Source organism: Drosophila mojavensis, unplaced genomic scaffold (assembly GCF_018153725.1).
Source record: "Drosophila mojavensis isolate 15081-1352.22 unplaced genomic scaffold, ASM1815372v1 contig_136, whole genome shotgun sequence".
NCBI lineage: Eukaryota > Metazoa > Arthropoda > Insecta > Diptera > Drosophilidae > Drosophila > Drosophila mojavensis.
Genome location: NW_025318667.1, coordinates 12,447,698 through 12,468,056, shown reverse-complemented (window position 1 = coordinate 12,468,056; position 20,359 = coordinate 12,447,698). Strand labels below are relative to the sequence as shown.

General features: G+C 40.2%; 3 protein-coding genes across 3 annotated transcripts; 2 read left to right on the top strand and 1 right to left on the bottom strand.

Moving 5' to 3' along the window:
* Positions 1 to 156: 156 nt before the first annotated feature.
* LOC6583679 lies at positions 157 to 1,546 on the top strand. The gene is made up of 2 exons (XM_044006937.1): positions 157 to 255; positions 331 to 1,546. Exon 2 carries the CDS (start codon positions 339 to 341, stop codon positions 1,446 to 1,448), a length of 1,110 nt encoding a protein of 369 aa, XP_043862872.1. The 5' UTR covers positions 157 to 255; positions 331 to 338; the 3' UTR covers positions 1,449 to 1,546.
* A 649-nt stretch (positions 1,547 to 2,195) lies between these two features.
* Positions 2,196 to 6,593, top strand: LOC6583678 (chromosome-associated kinesin KIF4). Its single transcript, XM_002009307.4, has 7 exons — positions 2,196 to 2,601; positions 2,686 to 3,372; positions 3,438 to 3,589; positions 3,662 to 5,045; positions 5,115 to 5,955; positions 6,016 to 6,428; positions 6,490 to 6,593. Exons 2-7 carry the CDS (start codon positions 2,705 to 2,707, stop codon positions 6,539 to 6,541), a joined length of 3,510 nt encoding a protein of 1,169 aa, XP_002009343.2. The 5' UTR covers positions 2,196 to 2,601; positions 2,686 to 2,704; the 3' UTR covers positions 6,542 to 6,593.
* A 2,483-nt stretch (positions 6,594 to 9,076) lies between these two features.
* LOC6583677 (beta-1,4-mannosyltransferase egh) lies at positions 9,077 to 11,120 on the bottom strand. The gene is made up of 2 exons (XM_002009306.4): positions 10,198 to 11,120; positions 9,077 to 9,721 (listed from the first exon to the last, which is right to left on the bottom strand). Exons 1-2 carry the CDS (start codon positions 10,999 to 11,001, stop codon positions 9,149 to 9,151), a joined length of 1,377 nt encoding a protein of 458 aa, XP_002009342.1. The 5' UTR covers positions 11,002 to 11,120; the 3' UTR covers positions 9,077 to 9,148.
* Positions 11,121 to 20,359: the final 9,239 nt, after the last annotated feature.

The window sequence follows — 20,359 nt, the reverse complement described above, 5'->3', positions numbered from 1 at the left end:
ATTTGAATATATATATATAAATATATAAACAAATATATATACATTTTTTTTTTTTTTTTCTCTTTTGGTTACATGCTATCAATGTTTTAAGACGGATGTCTATCAATTCTGTTATAATTCCATAATATATGTTCATATACAAAACAAAATAATTTTTCAGTCCTCAATCGATTAGAATGGGAATATATGTACATAAATAGACATATACACAAATACACATATATAATATATACATCGGTGATACTTCATTTTGTAGTTGAGTTTTGTTCAGATTTGTCGTTTACATTTGCTCTCGTTTGTACATTGTGACATTTATATTTTGCACTCTAGCATTTGTCATGTCGTGGATGAAGCGTTCCGCCGCCGCTGGCCAGGTCACGCAGCGAAACTTTCTGCGGGAGAACAAGCTGCTAGTGGGCCAGACGCCCCTGATGACGCTGCGCCGCCTCGAGCGGGAGAAGTTAAGGCATCTCGAGCACGAGAGAGAATCGCATCGCTGGCCGCTGGCCAGCTATGAGTTGCCGACAGTCGCCTCGCTGGCGCATCGGTCCGGCACGCTGCCCTTGATGGAGACGCAGCGACGCCTATTCAACGGCGGGCGCGGGCAGGGGCGTGCGTTTGGCAGAGTCGGACAGCGTTCGGAGAAGGAAATACAAACGGAAGACATTAGCGACGAGCAGTTCCTCAGTGCGGCCCTGCTCAAGTGCACAGAGCATGCGGGCAAGGAGCATTTGCAATTCAAGCAGGTCTGCAGCGAGGGCGACGAGCTGCCTGTGCGGGGGGCGGTGGTTGATGGCCAGCGGGATGTTAGCTGCCTGCGACGCATTGCCTCCAATTTTGAGCTGGGCAAAGTGCCCGCACAGCGCCTGCAGCCGTCGATGCAGCACAGAGCACATCAACGATTGCTTGGCCACGGTGTGGACACTGTGCCCGCTCAACTGGAGCAGGAGGAGTGCCAGTCGGCCAAACAGGATAAACTGGATGCTGATAGCAGCTCTAATTCGGATTTACCCAACGTCCTGCAGCTGGCCATACCCGACGTCACCGATGTGGAGCAGGAGCCGCAGCTCGATCAGTCCTTGAGTGCACGCACTCAGGCCTCCTGCCGCTCGCAGAAGTCCAAGTGCGAGGAGCCGCCGCCCGCCACCGAAACGCAGCAAACAACGCAAATGCCACAGAATGCGAGCCACTGCCAGGGCCAGGACCAGGTGCTCCTAACAGAATCGCAGCGCATCTCGCTGCTCGAGGCGGCCCAGTCGCGCCAAAAGGAGCTCATCTGGGAGTACAATCGTCTGCCCTTGTCCATGGGAACGCTGCGCGTGCGCAACCTGAAACTCCAGCTGGAGCAACAGCTGGATCTGATCGACAGCGACCTGAAAATGCTGAATCTGCCACAAGTATACATTAGACGTGACCACTTACAGCAAATCTCAAGTATCTCGTGTTGAACATTTTATTATCGTATGTCTCTGTCCATGCTATGTCACAAATTATTTTAAAAACTTAACAATGTGTACGCTGTTATTAAATGCATTTCGATGATAAATCTGCGCTATATTTTATTTGATTTTATTCGTTGAAATCTGTATTCTGTTCGAGGATTTTCAAACTTTGGTTTTTAAATCATTGGCAGTTATAGGGACTAATCGACTCTAATATCCTATACAAATCGATAGGCAGACAATATAAAAATCGATCAAATTCTGTAATCCATGGCAGTTACAGAGTTAAATAAGTTTTCATTTGATCGACTATAAATTTTATCCGAACTATGTTTTTAAATTACGTCTCGTACGTCTTCAAACCCAGGTTTAAAAATTTTGCATATAGTTTTCGTTATAATTTTGATACAGATTCTAAACTTTATCAATTCATTCAAATTGCATTTCGCCTGCGAATATATGCAATAGATTAGAGAGCTTGCTTAGCCAAATCGATAGTTAAATATAAATAAAGGCTGAATAGAAATGTTTTTTATTATTTTTTTTTTCTCAAATTTTATGTTCTCAAATTTTATGTCTTGCAAGAAAATATTGAATTTATTTTATTTAGAATTATAGAGTATATTTCAAAAAGTCAAAGTTCAGGGCATCTACTAGTAGGCACCTCAGCCTGTAGTTTTCGGTTTTTGATGTATCAATAGTAGGCTTTGTAATTCATCTTGGGCTATATGCTCACAACACAAAATATTTTCGTCAGTTTTATTATATCTTCATACGAACTTGTTTCTATTTTCAAATTTCATAAATTCAGTTGCGTTATTTACAATTCGATGCATTTCAAACAAATTGAAATAGAAAACTATCGTTGCAACCGATAGTCACTACAAGAATCAATATCAGAATCATCATTTTCCATAGTGCGTGTACACACTGTCCATTCCAGGGCTGCGTTATACAGACGCCGCCGACCATTTTTTGATACCACCATTTTTCGAATTGCTTTGGATGCCAGCAGCAGATAGTTGCAGCAGCTAGTTTTTTAATTAATTTATTGTATTAGTGTATAACTGTGAAATTTCTTAGTGCAACGCATATTCGACTATTCAAGCATTCAAACAAGTACGATTGCATACAAATTTTCATTGAGAGAATATTTAAGGTAAGTGAAAGAATAACCGAAATAACAATACAGTGCATTTTATAATGTATATGTGTTATTCTTCTCCTATAATTGCAATTGCAGCACCTGATTGCGTCGAACCATGTCGGACTCAGTGACTGTTGCTCTGCGCGTGCGCCCGCTGGTGAAATCGGAGCTCGATCGTGGCTGCCGCATCGCCGTGCAACGCGTCGCTGATGGAGTGCCACAAGTGACAGTGAACCGCACCGACTCCTTTACATATAACTACGTGTTCGACAGCCGTGACTCGCAGCAGGACGTGTATGAGTCCTGTGTGCGCAGCAAGCTAAAGAAGTTGCTCCAGGGCTTCAATGTGACGATCCTCGCATACGGCCAGACAGGCTCTGGCAAGACCTACACGATGGGAACTGCATTCAATGGGGTCATGGACGAGCATGTCGGCGTCATACCTCGTGCCGTGCACGAGATCTTTGAAGAGACGGCCGCCATGCATAATGACTTCCATTTCAAAATAACATGCTCCTTTGTGGAGCTGTATCAAGAGCAGTTCTACGACCTGTTTTCGCCCAACAAGCGAGAGGACAGTACTGTGGATATACGCGAGGACAAGAACCGCATTGTTATGCCTGGAGTGACCGAGGTGGAGGTGACGCAAGCCAAGCATGTCACCGATGAACTAATGCGTGGCTCATCCGGCCGTGCTGTGGCCGCCACGGCAATGAACGAGACCTCATCCCGATCGCACGCGATCTTTACCATAACTGTAGTCGCCACCAAGAAGATTGGGCAGTAAGTAGTGCCTCCCTGTCGCCATCCTAAATAGTTTCTAACATATATACCACTTGATTACGCAGGAAGTCGGTGACGACGTCTAAATTCAATTTTGTCGACCTTGCGGGCTCTGAGCGCTGCTCCAAGACACTAGCTAGCGGGGATCGATTCAAGGAAGGCGTCAACATTAACAAGGGCCTCCTGGCGCTGGGCAATGTGATAAATGTGCTGGGCTGTAAGTGAAATTTGAAATCATGTATTTATATATTGCCTACTATTAACCCCTTTGCTCTTTCAATCCTTGTAGCTGGCCAAACATCAAGCTATGTGCCTTACCGGCAGTCGAAGCTGACACGCCTGCTGCAGGACTCGCTGGGCGGCAACTCGATTACCTTGATGATTGCCTGTGTTAGTCCCGCGGACTACAACGTGGCCGAGACGGTTAGCACATTGAGATACGCAGATCGTGCACTGCAGATCAAGAATAAGCCTGTCGTGAATGTGGATCCGCATGCGGCTGAGGTAATGATGCTCAAGGACATCATACAGAAACTTCGCGTCGAGCTACTCGCGTGTGGCGGTGGCAGCGGCAATGTGGGAAATGGAGAAGCCATTGGGCTCAGTCTCAGCTCCTCGGAGGGATTGACTGCGCAAGAGGGGCGAAGGTACAAAGAGCAGCTAGAGAAGCTGCAGGAGGACTATGCGCGCAGTGAGAGGATGAACCGCAAGCTGCAGCAGGAACTGCACCAAGCGCTGATCGACCTGGCCGAGAATGAGATCCGTGCTCACATCGCCGAAGTCACTCATGATAAGCTAAAGGTGCACCTCGTTGAGCTGAAGACAAAGCTGACCGAAGCGGCAATACCCAAGGCAGAGGAAAATGGCCCCGAACAGGACCAGCCGACAGACCAATCTCAGCTGCTGGACAAGCAGTGGCGCGAGAGGATGCGAGATATCACGCAGCTGGTTTCGTGCGTGGACGAAGAGCTGCAGCAGACGGAAACCGCATTGCAGACACATCGCAAGGAATGCCTGAACAATGACGAATCCAGCTCCGTCAGCGCAGAATCGCACGAGCTTTTGGATTCGCGCGCAGAAGAACACACGATGAAGCAGCTGTGTCTCAAGGGCGAACTGCGCGACATCGATCGCCAATTGACCCTGAAGCAGGAGCTGCACGAGCGTGTTGCGCGCAACTTTAGCAAACTCGAAGACGATGGCATTGACGAGAAGTTTAAGCAGTGCGAGCTGAAGATCAAGCAGCTGGAATCGGAGCGAACTGAGTTGCTCGATCAGCTGCGTAGCACCAAGATGAAGGACACGTCCGCTAAGCTGGCCGAGGAGCGGCGCAAGCGATTGCTGCTGCTCGAGCAAGAGCTTACGGAGATGCGTCGCAAGATATTGCAGCAGGCGAATATACTAAAGATGCGTGAAAAGGAGCGCGAAAAGATCCAGAACCTCACCACCGAGATACGCGCCATGAAGGAGTCCAAGGTGAAGCTAATACGCGCCATGCGTGGTGAATCCGACCGCTTCCGGCAATGGAAGATGATGAGCGAGAAGCAGCTCACACAGCTGAAGAGCAAGGATCGCAAGATGCAGAGCGAAATGGCGCGCCAGCAAAATCTGCATGCCAAACAGCGGCTGGTGCTCAAGCGGAAGTGTGAGGAGGCACAGGCCACCAACAAACGGTAATTGAATTTGATGTGCTGGAAGGCAATTAATATTCACTCTCTGTTTTTCTTGATTTCCGTTCTTAGGCTCAAGGATGCACTGGAGCGGCAGAGAGCTGCACAGGCGCAACGCCAGCGGCATACCAAGGATCAACCGGGCGCAGCTGATATGGCTGCTTTTGTGGATCGCACACTGGAGGTAATTCTTTCGCTAATCGATGCCGAGTACAGTCTGGAGCAGCTAATGGAAGATCGCGCCATTATCAATGCGCACTGCACAGAGCTTCGGGAGCAGGCAAATCCTGATGCCGACCAAGTCAAGCTGTTGGCCAGCCTAGAGGAGGAGCTGGAGATGCGAAATGCACAAATCGAGGATCTGCAGCAGAAGGTCTGCTCCAACGATCTGGACAGTCGCATTGCAGCGCTCTGCGACAGCGTCCAAAGTGTGAGCGAGTCGCGCGGGCTCAACAAGCAGCTGCTGAAGAATCTCGTGCAGCAGCGACGCGATCAGGCACAGAGCATCATGGAGCAGAAGGTGCTGGTGGACGAGCAGCGCACCCAGCTGAACGAGGCGCAGCAGCGCATCGAGGAGCTCACCAAACGTCTACGGCAGGCGGAGCGAGAGCACGCTGAGCTAATGGTTAGCCAACAGCGCAGCTACGAGGAGAAGGTCGCGGTGCTGCTGCGCAGTTCGCACGCACTGGGCGGCAGTGAAGCCCAGAATCCAGAAGACCTGGAACGCCAGCAGATAGTCGAAGAGCTGCTCGACACTAAAGAGAAGCTGCAACAGAAATTGGATAGTATCAATTCAAAAACGAAGAAAACTCCCGTTTTCGATGAATCCGTGATCAACGACAGCATTTTGAGCGATGGGTTTGAGGATCATGACGACGATCCCGACTGGGTGCCCGAGATGAAGCGCCCCAAAGTAAGCTACCACAGTTGTACAGCTCTTGCATCTGATTTAATCAACTTTTCTTCTTCCCAGAAATCGAATACATCGCTCAGCAACGGTGACAATCCCAACAGTAGCTCCACCAGCAACAAAAACAACAACAACACTGCCAGCAACGACAATAGCCTACAGAGCACCATAGACATGAGCTCGACGGCAGATGAGAGCCGCAAATCATCAAAGAACTGCAAGTGTCGCACCAAGTGCAACACAAGGCGCTGCGGTTGCTTCCTGACTAACACTGGGTGCTCCAGCAACTGTCGGTGCCAAGGCAACTGCCAGAATCCGACCAATACCAACAAGGAGAACTCCACTCCAGATGCACCACAGAACGAGACTGTTACGTTGGTTAGCGCTAACACAGATGGCGAGGAGGAATCTGATATTGACATGGTCAAAACTAATAGTTTCTCCAGTCCCGCGGTTGTGGCGGAGAAGAAATCAAGGTTATACCAACAATAGCTTCATAGTGTGCTTTTAAAAACTAATGCTCTCATTTGCTTACAGAATGTCGCGATTGGATTTGAACACGCCCTCGACTAAGCAGAAGTTCTTCTGAGCGATATGCGGAACTCGTATTTTGTTTCATTAATTTTTTTTAATTTAAATAATATTGTTTTTAGCAAATAGAATTTATATATTTCTAAGGCTATTTAAAAAAAATAAATAAAAAATAACGATCTAAATTATGGTTTCTAATTCGTGTTCACTAGAATGAAAGAGATAGTGATATAGTGCACGAAAGAGGCAGGCATTCATTATTTTATAATTATGATTATTTTTTAATATAGAGCTGTGCGAAAAATTTTAAAATATATGATAAATATACTATATATATGTATATCCAAATTTCAAACGGAATAACAAATTTTTTTTTAATTTTTATAACAATACTTACTGGGTAAGGAGCAGCAGCAGCTGGGATTTTTGCGAGGAGCTGTCGAGTCCTGTTGAAGGACCATGGCCTGCGGCCGAAATGTTTGTCTGCCCACGGCTTGAAAGCTACCTCTAGCACATATTTCCGCCCCATTGCTTGGGTTGCTTACAAAATAGTTAATTCGGAAACCTTCTACTCTCGCCCAAGCGCAACAAGTCCTTCGCCCTCCTCGTCCTATCTTGCTTCTGCTTGTGCAACTTGCGTTTGAATTGCACCGTTTGTAACTTTCTAGCAAAGTGAAAAAAGCTGCAACAAACACGTCGAGCGCCCAGCCGCAATAACAGTAGAAGTTTTAATAGTAATTTGATTAATTATCAATATTTGCCGTCATTTATATGTTTACGTTTTTGTTTACATTTTTAAACTGAACAAATTCCGTTGCATTGACTCAAGTTGGCTATAGTAGCAGAAAACCAACAGCAATTTCACTTGCACTTGGTGTGTACACACTGCCCGTATAACAGCCCTGCAGCTCACACGCTGCTAAACTCCGTTGAGCCATTTGAATTTATATTCAAATTTGTTGTCCTAACGCATTTTTTATCTACTTCTTATATGATGTTACATTATGAATTTTTACCTATCTTGAGCCAACGTAAAGTAGGAAAAATCGCTAAAGACTGACGTATTTGATCAATTTTATTTTTATTTTTATTTTTTAATAAAAAACACAAGTTGAATGTAAATTTTTTTGTTTATATATATTTTGTTGATCATTTTATTATCATTTTGTATTTGGTTCTTTTCTTTCATTTGCAAACATTATTATGTGTTGGTGTGTGTTTGTTTGTTTGTGTGTGTGTGTTCGTGTGTATGAGTTATTTTGAAGGGATCGCGATTTACTGCTGGCGGCGGCTTTTTTGGGGCTCTTTGAATATGTATATGCAAAAGTGTGGGCGTGTCTGTGTGTCTGTGTGTTGATTGTGTTCCTCAAAGCACCAATAACAGTAACAAAAATAATAATAAAAAATATTATAATATAATTAAGAAACATTAAATGAATGCAAAAATTCGACAGGCCGCGGACCAGAACACGATTGTTATCATTCACACCGTGCGTGTGTGTGTGCGTGTCAGTGTGTGTGTGTGTGTATGTGATGTTAAAATATCCAAGTTTGATCGGTTCTCATTAATTTGAATATGCATTGTGTATGTGTGTCTCTCTCTGTGTGTGTGTGTGTGTGTGTATATGTATAATAAATACGAAATTATAAAAAAAGCGAATTCTGCTCCTTTGGATAAACTTAAGTGATGCAGGGACGAGCTTTAAAGGTCTTTTTCTTCAACTTATTTTCATTGTTTTTGTTGTTATTATTGTTATGGCATGTGGGCGTGTCTGTAGAGCTAACACAGCATACAAACATACATATATAAATATATATAATGAGAGCCATACATAATAAAAACATGTATAAGTACATAAAAATCGAGGACTGCTGCTGCTGCTTACTGCTGATGAGAATGATAATAATGATAATGATAGTGATAATGATTATGATGTTTGTTAATTTGGTGTGAATGATATTTAACAATTTATCAATTTACAATACATTAATGTACAAAGTTTTAAATTTAAATAATGATAATAATAAGTCTATATAAGTATACATAGATACATATACATACATATGTATATATATAAATACATTTTATATATATATACACACATACAAGAGCGCGTTACATTAATTTTTACTCGCTGCTACTAAAAACTAGGAAAAAAAATTACACTTATAGAATTTAATATAAACTTAGAATTTGTTATATGTTGTTGCATGTATGTGTGTGTGTGTGGATGTGCATACATTCAGACAGTAGTATGCATACATATACATGTACATATGTATTACTATTCTGTTTTTCTCTAGAAATTACAAATTAATTTTTTTTTTTTTAACAATTTCTTTTTCAGGCCAAAGACAATTTTGAAATATGTTTTTCATTTTCGGTTTTTGTACAGAAACTAACAACAATTAGTGTGTGTGTGTGTGTGTGTGTGCATGTGCTTGTATGTGTTTGTGTGCAACTTAGGCTTACAAATAAAGATCATGACGTTGTTGTTGTTGTTGTTGTTGCTGATGCTGCTGCAGTTGTTGTGCGATTATTTTTGTTTCATTTGGTTCTTCTTGCATTTTGATTAATTATTTGCTTTGTGTTTATTACAGCTAATTAGTGGCAAAAAAAAAAAAAAAAAAAAAAATTAGAAGACTAATAGAAGGGGGGACACGCTTAAACCGTTTCCAGCACACGCACATCCTTCTGCACCACATAGAACTTGTGCTTCTTGCCCACCAGGCCCCAAATGACGGCCACGTTCTCGATGACGACGTTGACCGGTATCGTGCAAACGGCGCCCAGGACGCAAGCCAGAAACTTGAGCAGCCCGAAGCGATAGAGTGAGAACGATTTGATGACACCAAACACATACATATAGATATTGATGGCCGCTATGAAGGCGCAGACGAAGTCAACGAGATTGGGACAGGGTATCGGATAGAGGCCGGCGAATATGATGTTCGATGTGGAGAGCGGCATCGTTACCCAGGAGTAGACACTGATGCCCAGCAGCAGCTTGTGCTTGAATGGTATCATCTTCGAGTGCACCACCAGGAGGATGCCCTGGAGCCAGCGCTTGCGCTGCTGCAGCAGATCCAGCAGCGTGAACGGCGACTTCTCGTACATCTCGCCCTCGATGAAGTTGAATGTGTAGCCCTGGCTGAATGCCCGCATCGCAAAGAAGCAGTCCTCGGCCACGGATCCGTCGATTCCATTGTCGAACGAAACGGAACGCTCAGCGCCAACCTATTCGAGGGAAATTCAAATTGTTAATTGTTTATCGATTATTGAGGAAATTATTATGATTATCGAACAATGAAAGTCGTAAAGAGAGCATAGTAATAGTAATTAGAATGCTAATGATAATGACGATTCTAATGCTATTTTATAATGCTAAGCACAATCATAATGAAGTTGCTACTTTTATTAGTGTTACCATGAGATGATACAAATATTTATATACTAGTGCTCAGGCCAATGACAATGCTAATACTAATACTGATTACCATTTCGTATAAATACTATTTACCTAGCGCTAATACTGGCTAATGGCAATACCAATAGCTATAGCAATAACCTTTTTAAGGATAATTCTTATACTAATGCTAATGCTAATAGTAATGCTAAAACCTACTGCTAAGTCCTATGCTACCCTATTAGATCTCTACTCTCTTTATCTGCTTCCCTTTTGATCGAGCTGTCTCAAGAAGTGCAATACTCACTTGGGTTACCACATAGCTGCCCTTCCAGCTGAACAGTGGCTTGTGGAAGAGCTTGAACTGCAGACGCAGCTTGCCCATGTCGTCGGATACACGAAAACTGTCCGCCAAGGTGGTTAGCCAGTTGACGACATTCTCATTGGCATAGGTGATGAGGCCCTGGCCGAACGGATGCTTGCCATCCAGGACGAAATTGATGATGCCCCGCACCGAGTTCTCGGTGAGCAGAGTCTCCTCGTCCAGGTGGACGATCCAGTCGTTGTCGTTCAGCACATTCACCGTGTCCTCGAGGCAGTATTGAAGGGCGCGCGACTTGAACAGGGCGCCAGTTCGTGTCTTGTACTCCTTGGGTACGACTATTTCGCGAATGCGCCGATGCTGCGCCAGATGCACCGCCTTGTCCGTGACGACCTCAATCAGGAAGTTCTCCAGGCCGGTGTCGAGGCACGTATTGATGTTCCGCAGCACATTCATCTTGACTAGTTCCGGGAAATCGCCGCGTGTGACCACGCGAATGCAGATGAACGGCGCCAACAGGGGGCTACCCTTGAGGACGACCTTCTCGGGAAAGGCGTTGTAGAAGACAAGGCCGCAGAAATTGAATAGCACCTGGGGCAATGTGAGCAAGGTGAGGAAACGCAGTAAGTACAGCAATACGGTGGCCAGCTGGCCATACTCAGTCCATGGATCGACAATGGTGAAGGAGTTCTCATCGATCTTAATACCGCCGGAGAATACTTCGCAGGTAATTATCACAGTGAAGAGCAGCGTGCAGTGCAGCAGATGCTTCGTTGTCGAGTTCATCATATTGAGTGTGCACTGTTGCTGTCCAGTGTCTTCTTGACTGCTTGCTTTTGTTTATATATATATGTGTGTGTGTGTGTGTGTGTGTATGTGTTCGCGTGTGTCTGATGGATTTTCTCTTTTGTTTCTCCTAATGCTTTACTTTATTTTTAATTTTGCTTATGTTTCCTCTTCGATTCTTTGTTTTTTGTTTATTTGGATAGCGACCCAGACGGGGGAATGGGAGGATGCGGGTATCCGTTATATTGTATCTTCGTTTTTTGTTTTTGTTTTTATTTATTTTGGTTTAGTTTGGTTTGTGCAGAGTTTTGTAGCTCTTAACTGGTATATACTGTATCTATGCTCTAGTTTAATATATTCTTCGTGTTTTTTCTTTCGCTTTTTCGTTTTTGTTTTTGTTTTTGCTTTGTTTTATTGCAATTGTTAATTGTTGCTAGTTGTTGTTGTTGTTGTTGTTCTTCTTCTTCTTCTTCCACTTCAAGCTGTTGTTGTCGTTCAACTGTTGCCCTTGGCTGCTGCCGTTGATAATTCGCTTGGATTCGTTGCCGTCTCGCACTCTGATGAGGCACTCATTTCTATAATAAAAGAAAATAATCAATTAAAGTTCGATTCCATACTATAATGTCACAAATCGTGCAACATAAATAAGATAATGCGCCAATTCGATTAGTTCATATACCAAGAAAATGCCAAGCAGCTGATAAGTCCCTTCTTCCTCTCCCTCTCCCACCCTCTCTCTCACTGTCTTACAATATATATATATTTTTTTATAAATATTTCACAAATAATTTAAATTAATTTAATCGTGATATCAAATTCTTTTGAAAATGAAAATCTAAATCAATTTAACTTCAATTGGGCTGGCTAAAGTCAAAAATTGTATATATGCTTCTCTATCATATATACATACACATATCTTTATATATCCATTTAACCTTTTGAGGCGTTTCTTTTGTTTTCCGTTAGACTGAAAAGTCGTCAAAATTATTTTTTGCTTATGATGGAATTTACGACTGTGAAGTGTGAAACACCCGAAGAGGTAGACGCAGACGCAGACACGCAGACACGCATACGCACACGCACACGCACACGCGCACACAGATGCCCGCACACACGCACGCACCTCACCCTCACACCCTCACAAACACACATATGCGATTCACATGTGGCTTATCGCGTGCGTAGCAACCCATAACCAAAGCACTTAAACAGCTCTGGCCAACCAGCAACGCTTTCTCAATACCCTACACCCAGCGTATGAGGGTATGTATGTGCACCATATGCAGGCAACAACAACAGAAAGTCCTCTACAGGGTTCACAAAAAACAAGAAGCGAAGACCCAGCTGATTTCTATACAAACTGTTTTCCATATATATGTACAGTCGAGTCTCGATAATTCGTACCCCGCTAAATCGATATGTCGAACAAAATCGATCCCCTTGAAAGAAATTCGTTCTCAATAATTCTCAATAATTTGAATTTCTGTGTAAATCGAAAAAAAAAAAGGATCCCTTTGGCATTTCGGATGATCGGGATTCTACAGTATATGAAATATGTATTTAATATTTAATATTTTATATATATATATATTATATATAGCATATGTAATAACATATGTATATAGTTTATATAGCAGATTCGAAAAAGTTTAAAGTTTCCTTCATTTTCATTCGATTCAATTCGAGCGAATTAAAATGCTTTATTCAAGATCATATGCATTTCAAGAAATATCTTGAATACAAAAAAAAGCATAAAATATATATTTAAAAAATAGTAACTCTACATACACACATTTATTATATATATATCATACAACTTGCATTATCTAGATCTTCATAATAATCCCTATAATATGCACTTCAATCTGAGCTATAGTAAAAGCTATCTATCATATTGTAGCGCAACTATGGCGGCATCAAGAAAAGTTAGTTAACTTGAGTTTTAAGACCATTCACATTAAAGATAATGATAAAGTATTCTGCTCTCCCTCGCCCTCTCTCTACCTCTCTCTCTCTCTCTCGTTCACTTACTTTTATTTTGTTATATAGTTTGTTTTATTGCTTTTGTTCTTGTTGTTATTGTTTGCACCGAGATTGGGGCAGTAAAGTGTGCCCACACACCCAGTAGACACACACACACACATACACATATGTATAAATTAATATATACATACACATACACATTGGATATATAGTCCAATTTACATGGGGGCAAATAGTTTCGCCTTCAATAATTAAGAAGTTCAAATGCCATCGATTTGATTATAATTGCCCCTATTTATTGCTGTCATTGCTGTTGTCATCGTTATTGTTATTGTTATTCCTGTTGTCATTATCATTATTATTATACGTGTTATTATTAGTAGTCAAAAATTGACCAGGGTTAACCAAAGTGCAAGTTCAGTTCATGCAATTAATGAGCAATGAAAGCAAGTGAGAGCACTGCAATCGGGCGTGCACGACTAGCCGATACCTTACAAAATAACAGTTAAGTACTTGTCACACACTTCAACAGAGTCTATTTAACAAACCCGTAGAGAATATATATATATATAAACGTATTTATATGTATCACTTCTCCGCACTTGCTTTATAGAGCTCAACAAAATTATTGTAGTCCAATCCATATATATATATATATATATATATATATATATATATATATATATATATGTATAATATCACCCCCTATCATATCTATAAGTGCTGCAAAAATTCCCAAAATGTGACAAACCAAAAGCCTTGCGTGGGTGGGAATTTTCCAATTCCTTTGATTTATTTATTTTTCATTTTTTTTTTTTTTTTTTTTTTTTATATACAATTTAATTTGGTCGAGTTTATTTGAATTGAGTCGATAGAATCGATAGAGCGGCATTATAGGTATTAGGTGATAGCAGCCGGCAGTAGCTGAGTGACTCAAAAGCTATCCCCAACAAAAAGCTAGTATACTAAATAAATGGGGCATGACTAACTGGGAGCTTTGGCGAAATTTATCACTGTCTTTCCTAATGAGGCATTACACATTATTTATATTTATTATTATTAATATTATATTAATATTGGCAACTCAATCGACGTCTATGATTAAGGGGAAAAACCTGAACAGGTGATATATGTACAGGTATTTATGTATATGTATATAGATTTATTCATTTCGCAAAAATAAACAAATATTATCAGAGCTGCATAAAGCTCAATCGTTTCGAAATCGGGCAGTTGAAGACCCAATATACTCTATATGCCAAGAAGCATCAGAATCTGAATCAATTAAAATTTTGAGACAGTCCAAATTTCATAGAATTTAATCACTTTAAAGCAATTGAAAATGTTCCCAAATTTAGATCCATCAAGTATACCCAGATGTACATATATAAATGGCTAGCGTTGTATACAGTTCATTTTTATCGTATCGATAAAGTTTCAAATTAAATATAGTTTGCGATTTGCTGATTTTTTTTTTTTTTTTTTGGCTTTGATTTTTGGAACCCCCAGTGAATTTGCTCAATCAATTATTATATTATTGTTAGTCCAATGCCCAATGCACAATATTTGGTTGGCGCTCTAGACGGCGTCGACGGTCACTTGGAATTTGCTGGGCGTTACGATTACGATTACGATAGGGGCTCACAAAACTCAACAGAAGAAAGTGAGTTAGAGAGAGAGAGAGAGAGAGAGCGAGCTGGCAAACTGATAAGCGAAAAGTATACATCTTTTTTTTATATAGTATACCGTATATGAACAAATATATGATAATATATACGTGTATATACGTATATGTGTTTAACTTATATATATTTATAATTTGATGATTAATTGTCGCAATCGCAGCTAGTGACGCTGGTCTCAACGGGCCTTACGCTGTTTCCACTAGATAATTTCGCTGCAGACTTTAGCTCTTCCCATTTTCCCACCCATTTATCACAAGTGGGCGCGATTTTAGCCGTATGCGTGAAATATTTCATGTACAAGTACGTAAGCTCCAAGTATTTTCAGTTGAATTTGCTCTTTTTCAAGACATTTGAGAGATGGAATGAACATGTAGATATATATTGTAGATATAAAATATATGCAGATAAACAGATATACATTTTGTTTAATTTCTATATAGAATATGTAGTTTAAATAGAACATATATAGATACATATATATATAGATATATTCATATATCATACATACTTATAGATTATTATATAGATTCTGTCTGTCTATATCTATATATCTCCATATATATCCGTACAGCGTAATCTACAGGTCTAGCCCATCCATATATCTCTACATATGCATATAAATTCTATCTATATAATTACCTCATTGCCTCTCTATCTGTCTATAACTTCCATACGTTAATATTTTAAGTCGAAAATCTTTACCAGAGCTAAGGCAGAGTTTCACTCAAGTTTCACTTTTTTGCGTGAATTTGATTCAAATAATTGCTGCATATATAAAATATATATATATATATATTTTTTTTTTTTAAATTTTTTTTTTACTGATATTTTAATTTATAAGTTTGCTTTATTTATCTTTTAAACTTACTTGTTTTGCCTTGCCTCACAGCTAAATGAATCTGAGCTCATTCGCTCTTGTGGGTGAGTTTAGCTACAGCACTTTTCACTGATAGATTCGAAATGCTAGCCCAATGAATCACCTAAGTTACATTCCATTGCACTAAGAGGGAAAACTAACCTTTGTAAGCTCTCCCTCTCTCTGTCTTTCACTCTGCCTCTCCCTCTCCCCATTATGTGAGAATTAATCATTCAACAATTATGATAGTATATATGCTCAGATGCTTAGTATATATACACATAAGTATATCATTTAATAGAATCAAAATCGATTAAATATTGAGGCTGACTACCTCGTTTGTCGCTCGAGTCAAAGTTTATCAGTTCTCAGCTCTCAGCTCACAGTTCTCGGATGTAGCTGATGATTCACCATGTGTGACTTGACTCGGTGCTGTTTGATCGACTCAGTCTCTCAGTTCCTGTCCGATAGCTGATATATTATGAGACATACCCCTTCGAGCACAGAGCCTGGTCGGGTCTCTGATTGTTGCTGCTCTTTTTCAGTGGGCGTAATGTACTTGAATCACACACAGGCGATAAGCGCAATACAGATGGAGACCCATTCAAAGTGCAAACGAGAAGTAATTCCAATCGTTAATAACAACGCCAACGAAACCAGTTCGACCAGGCAATGCCTGACTGGCAGATGCCTAGCTATCTGGCTCTAAAAGTGAATTAAGTCACGAGATAATTGGGGGGATGATAGAGTCGGCTTTAAAAGCGCATATAGAGCACATTTAATAGCTGTTGAAACTTACGCCCATTACTGGAAATAACTAAAGTTCACTTCTATTTTTATTGGCAAAACAAGCAGCCCACCTGATCGTGATTAGGCATTGATATATTATATATATGGTACATCGATACGAAACGAACCGATGCAGGGTATATCGGGCAGCAAAAAGTGCTCAACTAAATACCTCACAATGACTCCTCATGTACTGATGACGCGCGTGTTCTAAGCCACTTGAGAATCCTGAACGACCTTAGACGCGTCTTATCAACCATTAAATACTTGTTGTATATCAAACAAAAAGAAAACAGTTATCAAAAGTTTTTATGACTTTTTTGACTATTATTATGTATTTCGTGCTCTTAGCTAAACCATTAAAAAATTCTCAATTGTCGGGTACAACCGGGGGCAATTCAATCGCACTCGATGCACTGTTGTATAACATCCTAGAGATGAGAGATTTCGAATATTTCTTGTAAATAGAATAAGTTCGCCTTATCAGATACAAATATAGCCAAGTTTTTGCAAGACCTAACTGAATTAGATAGTCTGTAGGCATTATTATCTGAAACTGCTTTGGCGGAAAAGATTATTTTATCAAAATTTGTTGACAATACCTGCTGTGCGTTAAGCAATAAGCTTGATTCGTCAAAATGTTATCAAGTCTTTAAATATAGCGCTTTTATAGGGTGTTTACTATAGACATCAACAAATTTCACTGTCGATGGTGGCTTAACTGAAACTTAAAAAAAAATATATAAAAAAAACTAACTAAGCAGCCAGATTTATTTTTATGGATTCCTTGTTAAAAAATAAATCCAATTATACTATATATAATTATACATAGGTATGCATCTATATCCACAGTTCCCTAAGACTTGGTATATTTGCTCTATATTTGCTCTCGTTGATTTATGTTAACTATTTTAGATCTGTTCTGATTAATTTAAGCCAAAGCCAGTGAGTGCTCGCTTTAGTGGAGGTATACTGTAGTAGTACTGTTGTAGCTATTCATCATTAATATACATATTTTAATCTTATAAACTATTTATTGCCAACTTGTTTTCGTGAAACAAGTGTTGAAGGTATTTCTAGCACAGATTTTGTAGATTCTGCTCCATCGCAGATACCCTGCACTGGGAATGCAGGGTATAGACACGTGACGCTTCACTGAACACCGGTAGTGCATCAGCTTGTTGTTTTTTAAGCTCTTTGTGACTGCTGTCCATTGTTATTGTTGTTAAATGAAAATCATTTTCGCACGAAACAAACAACAAACAAAAGTACTTCAGTGCGAACTGACTGACTGACTGGGTGATACCCTGAATAAGGCAACGTATCGCTGATTTCAGTTAGTACAAAGCGTATATACCCCCTTTGCTGGATACAGCTCTACAAGGGTATTCCAAAATGCAACAAACTCAGAATGCATTGTTTACGAACTAAGAACAATATGTTGCTGCAAAGCCTAGCCCACAAAAGGATACCAATTTGTATATATGTATATATGGCAGATATACTATAGACTTATCTATATAGCTGGATATTACATAAGCACAATTAAAGCTGGGGAATTTCCGGCGACAGCAACAACAACAACAACTGAATACCTGTAATTAACAAGGCAGGCAATTAAACGACCCATAAGCCCAACGATCGTAAAACTAATATATGTATACTATATATATTATATACAGATATAAAAGAATTAGAGGCGTACAGGCCTAATACGACCAGAGCTTTATATTAAAGTACATTTTTTAATACTTTGAATACCGCAAATATGTAGCTTTTTTTTATTTAAATATTAGTATTAGTTTTTAGATTGAATACAAGGTTTTCTGAATATCGAATAGAAATCACGACACGTACTCCACTCTAGCTTAAAACACAAAGTTCGCAAACGAAATGAGGGAGGGGGAGGGTGTAAAAAAAATAAGTACAACTCGAGTCCATTTACAGTGCATATGCTCGTACTTAAAAAAATGGCTGTGTACTTGACGAACGATATTGATGACCCCGTCAGGTGTCAGGTGCGAAATTCTTTCTGTTTTTTTTTTTCACGTACAGGCGTTACAAAGTTTGAAGTTTCGTTTACCCACCCGTTGCCGTTGTTGTTGTTGTTTAACAAGCCATTGCGTGTTGTTGTTGTTGTTTCGTTAAATTTTCGCGCGTTTCGTTAAGATTTGTAAATTCGTTCGTTTTATTATTTTTTATTATTACTGTTATATATATATATATATTTTTATTTTTATTTTTTTGTAGGAGCTTCGAAGCTTGAACTTCGAAGGCAGCCGTTACACTGAGGCGGCGGCGAAGAGAGAGTCCCACAAAATGGCGAGTGGCTACTACCAAGCATGAGAGCGAGAGCGAGAGCGAGAGAGAAAGACAGAGAGCGTAAGCGACAAAGAGATGGAGCTAGCCCGCGTTTAGCCGACTGCGTGAGTTGTGTGTGTGTGTGTGAGTGTGTGAAGCAGGCTGCGGGCTTATTGTGCATGTGTGTACACAGTGGCAGCGCATGTATTGGTGGGCCGCAGTCATAATAATAAATTAAATACGTTATCAAAGTACAACAGCGGTCGCTACGTTGATTATGAAGTTATATGAATGTTGGCCCGTTTTGATTCAATTGTGCATTAAATGCCGGCACACACAGACACACACACACGCATATCTACAGTCAAGAATCGGGAAAGGGCGAAGGAAACGGCAAAAAAGCAAAAATAATATTGATAGCAATTTATTATAATGATAGAATTGTTTGGGAATATGTTTTTATATATCGAAACAGAAGTATATAAAATATATAAACGTACATATATTTATTTATATGAAATGTGAAATGCTTCCTTCCTCAACAGTTCGTTAATGGAGCTTCCACTGTATCTTTGCACATGTGTATTTGTTTTTAATATATATACATATGCACACATATATGTATGTATTTATTTATGACTAATAACTAACAAAACAAACCAAAAAAAAAAAAACTGAAACAGTAGCAGATTAGCAATTAAATAAAAGAAATAAAGAACTAGCTTCGTTATTGGACATTCCTTTCTGGGTGGCTAACAGGTGGCCACTAGTGGGCCATTCCGCATTACTGTTATTGTTGTTGCTGGATTTGTCACGCGCTGCGCGTACGTACAGTGAGCAGCAGCTGCCTCCTACCGGCCTCCCTGTCTCCCGCCTACCGTTATCGCAGTAGGTTGTGCAAACACATACACACACACCCACGGCTCATTGCGTTCGCTCGCATGTGTGTGTGTGTGTGTATGTGACTGTGTGTATGCATAGATAGATAAGCGTCAGTGCGTACACAATCAAGGTACGCTAATTATAACTACAAATAAAGCCTAAGTAACATTTGTAATGGAAGCAGCAACAACAACAATAACAACAACAACAACAATAAACACACGTACACTCATCAAACACTTTGAGTCCGCATGTCCCTGTCACAATAATCGATAACAAAAACAAAATATTTGTAGCGTATGAATGCCCCTGAGGCCTTTAATTACTGGTCAATCAGAGCTCATCAGTGCTGCGAATTGTGTTTGTGTTTTTATCGCTAAATTGTTTTTTTTATTTAGTTTGATTTTTGTTAAAGTTTAAGCCCATGGGAAACACACCAGTCAACATATAAATAGGTTAATTATTAATAAATATATTTCAAGCGAATACATAATCTCAGTAAAGCATTTTTAGCCTTTAAAGTGTAGCTTTTTATAGCTGTTTCTCAACACTGTTGGCAATGCATATGAAATGAGAAAAAAAAAACGCATTCCGTTAGTCTAACTTGCATTGTGGAATCTAATTGGGTTCTCTGTTAATTTGAAATAAGGTCACATTGACAGTTGCCATGCTCAAATAGGAGTTGATTTGCAAGCGGAGACAGTCCTAAGCACGAAACCACCCCGAAAAACTCGCTCAGTTCACACCTTAATGTACGCTTGTATGTGCATGTCGATATATTAATATTTTGTTCATTTTATATAGTCACACTAAAAAGCAATTAATACAAAATCTCATCACTAGGGCACCCACGTTAACCCACACA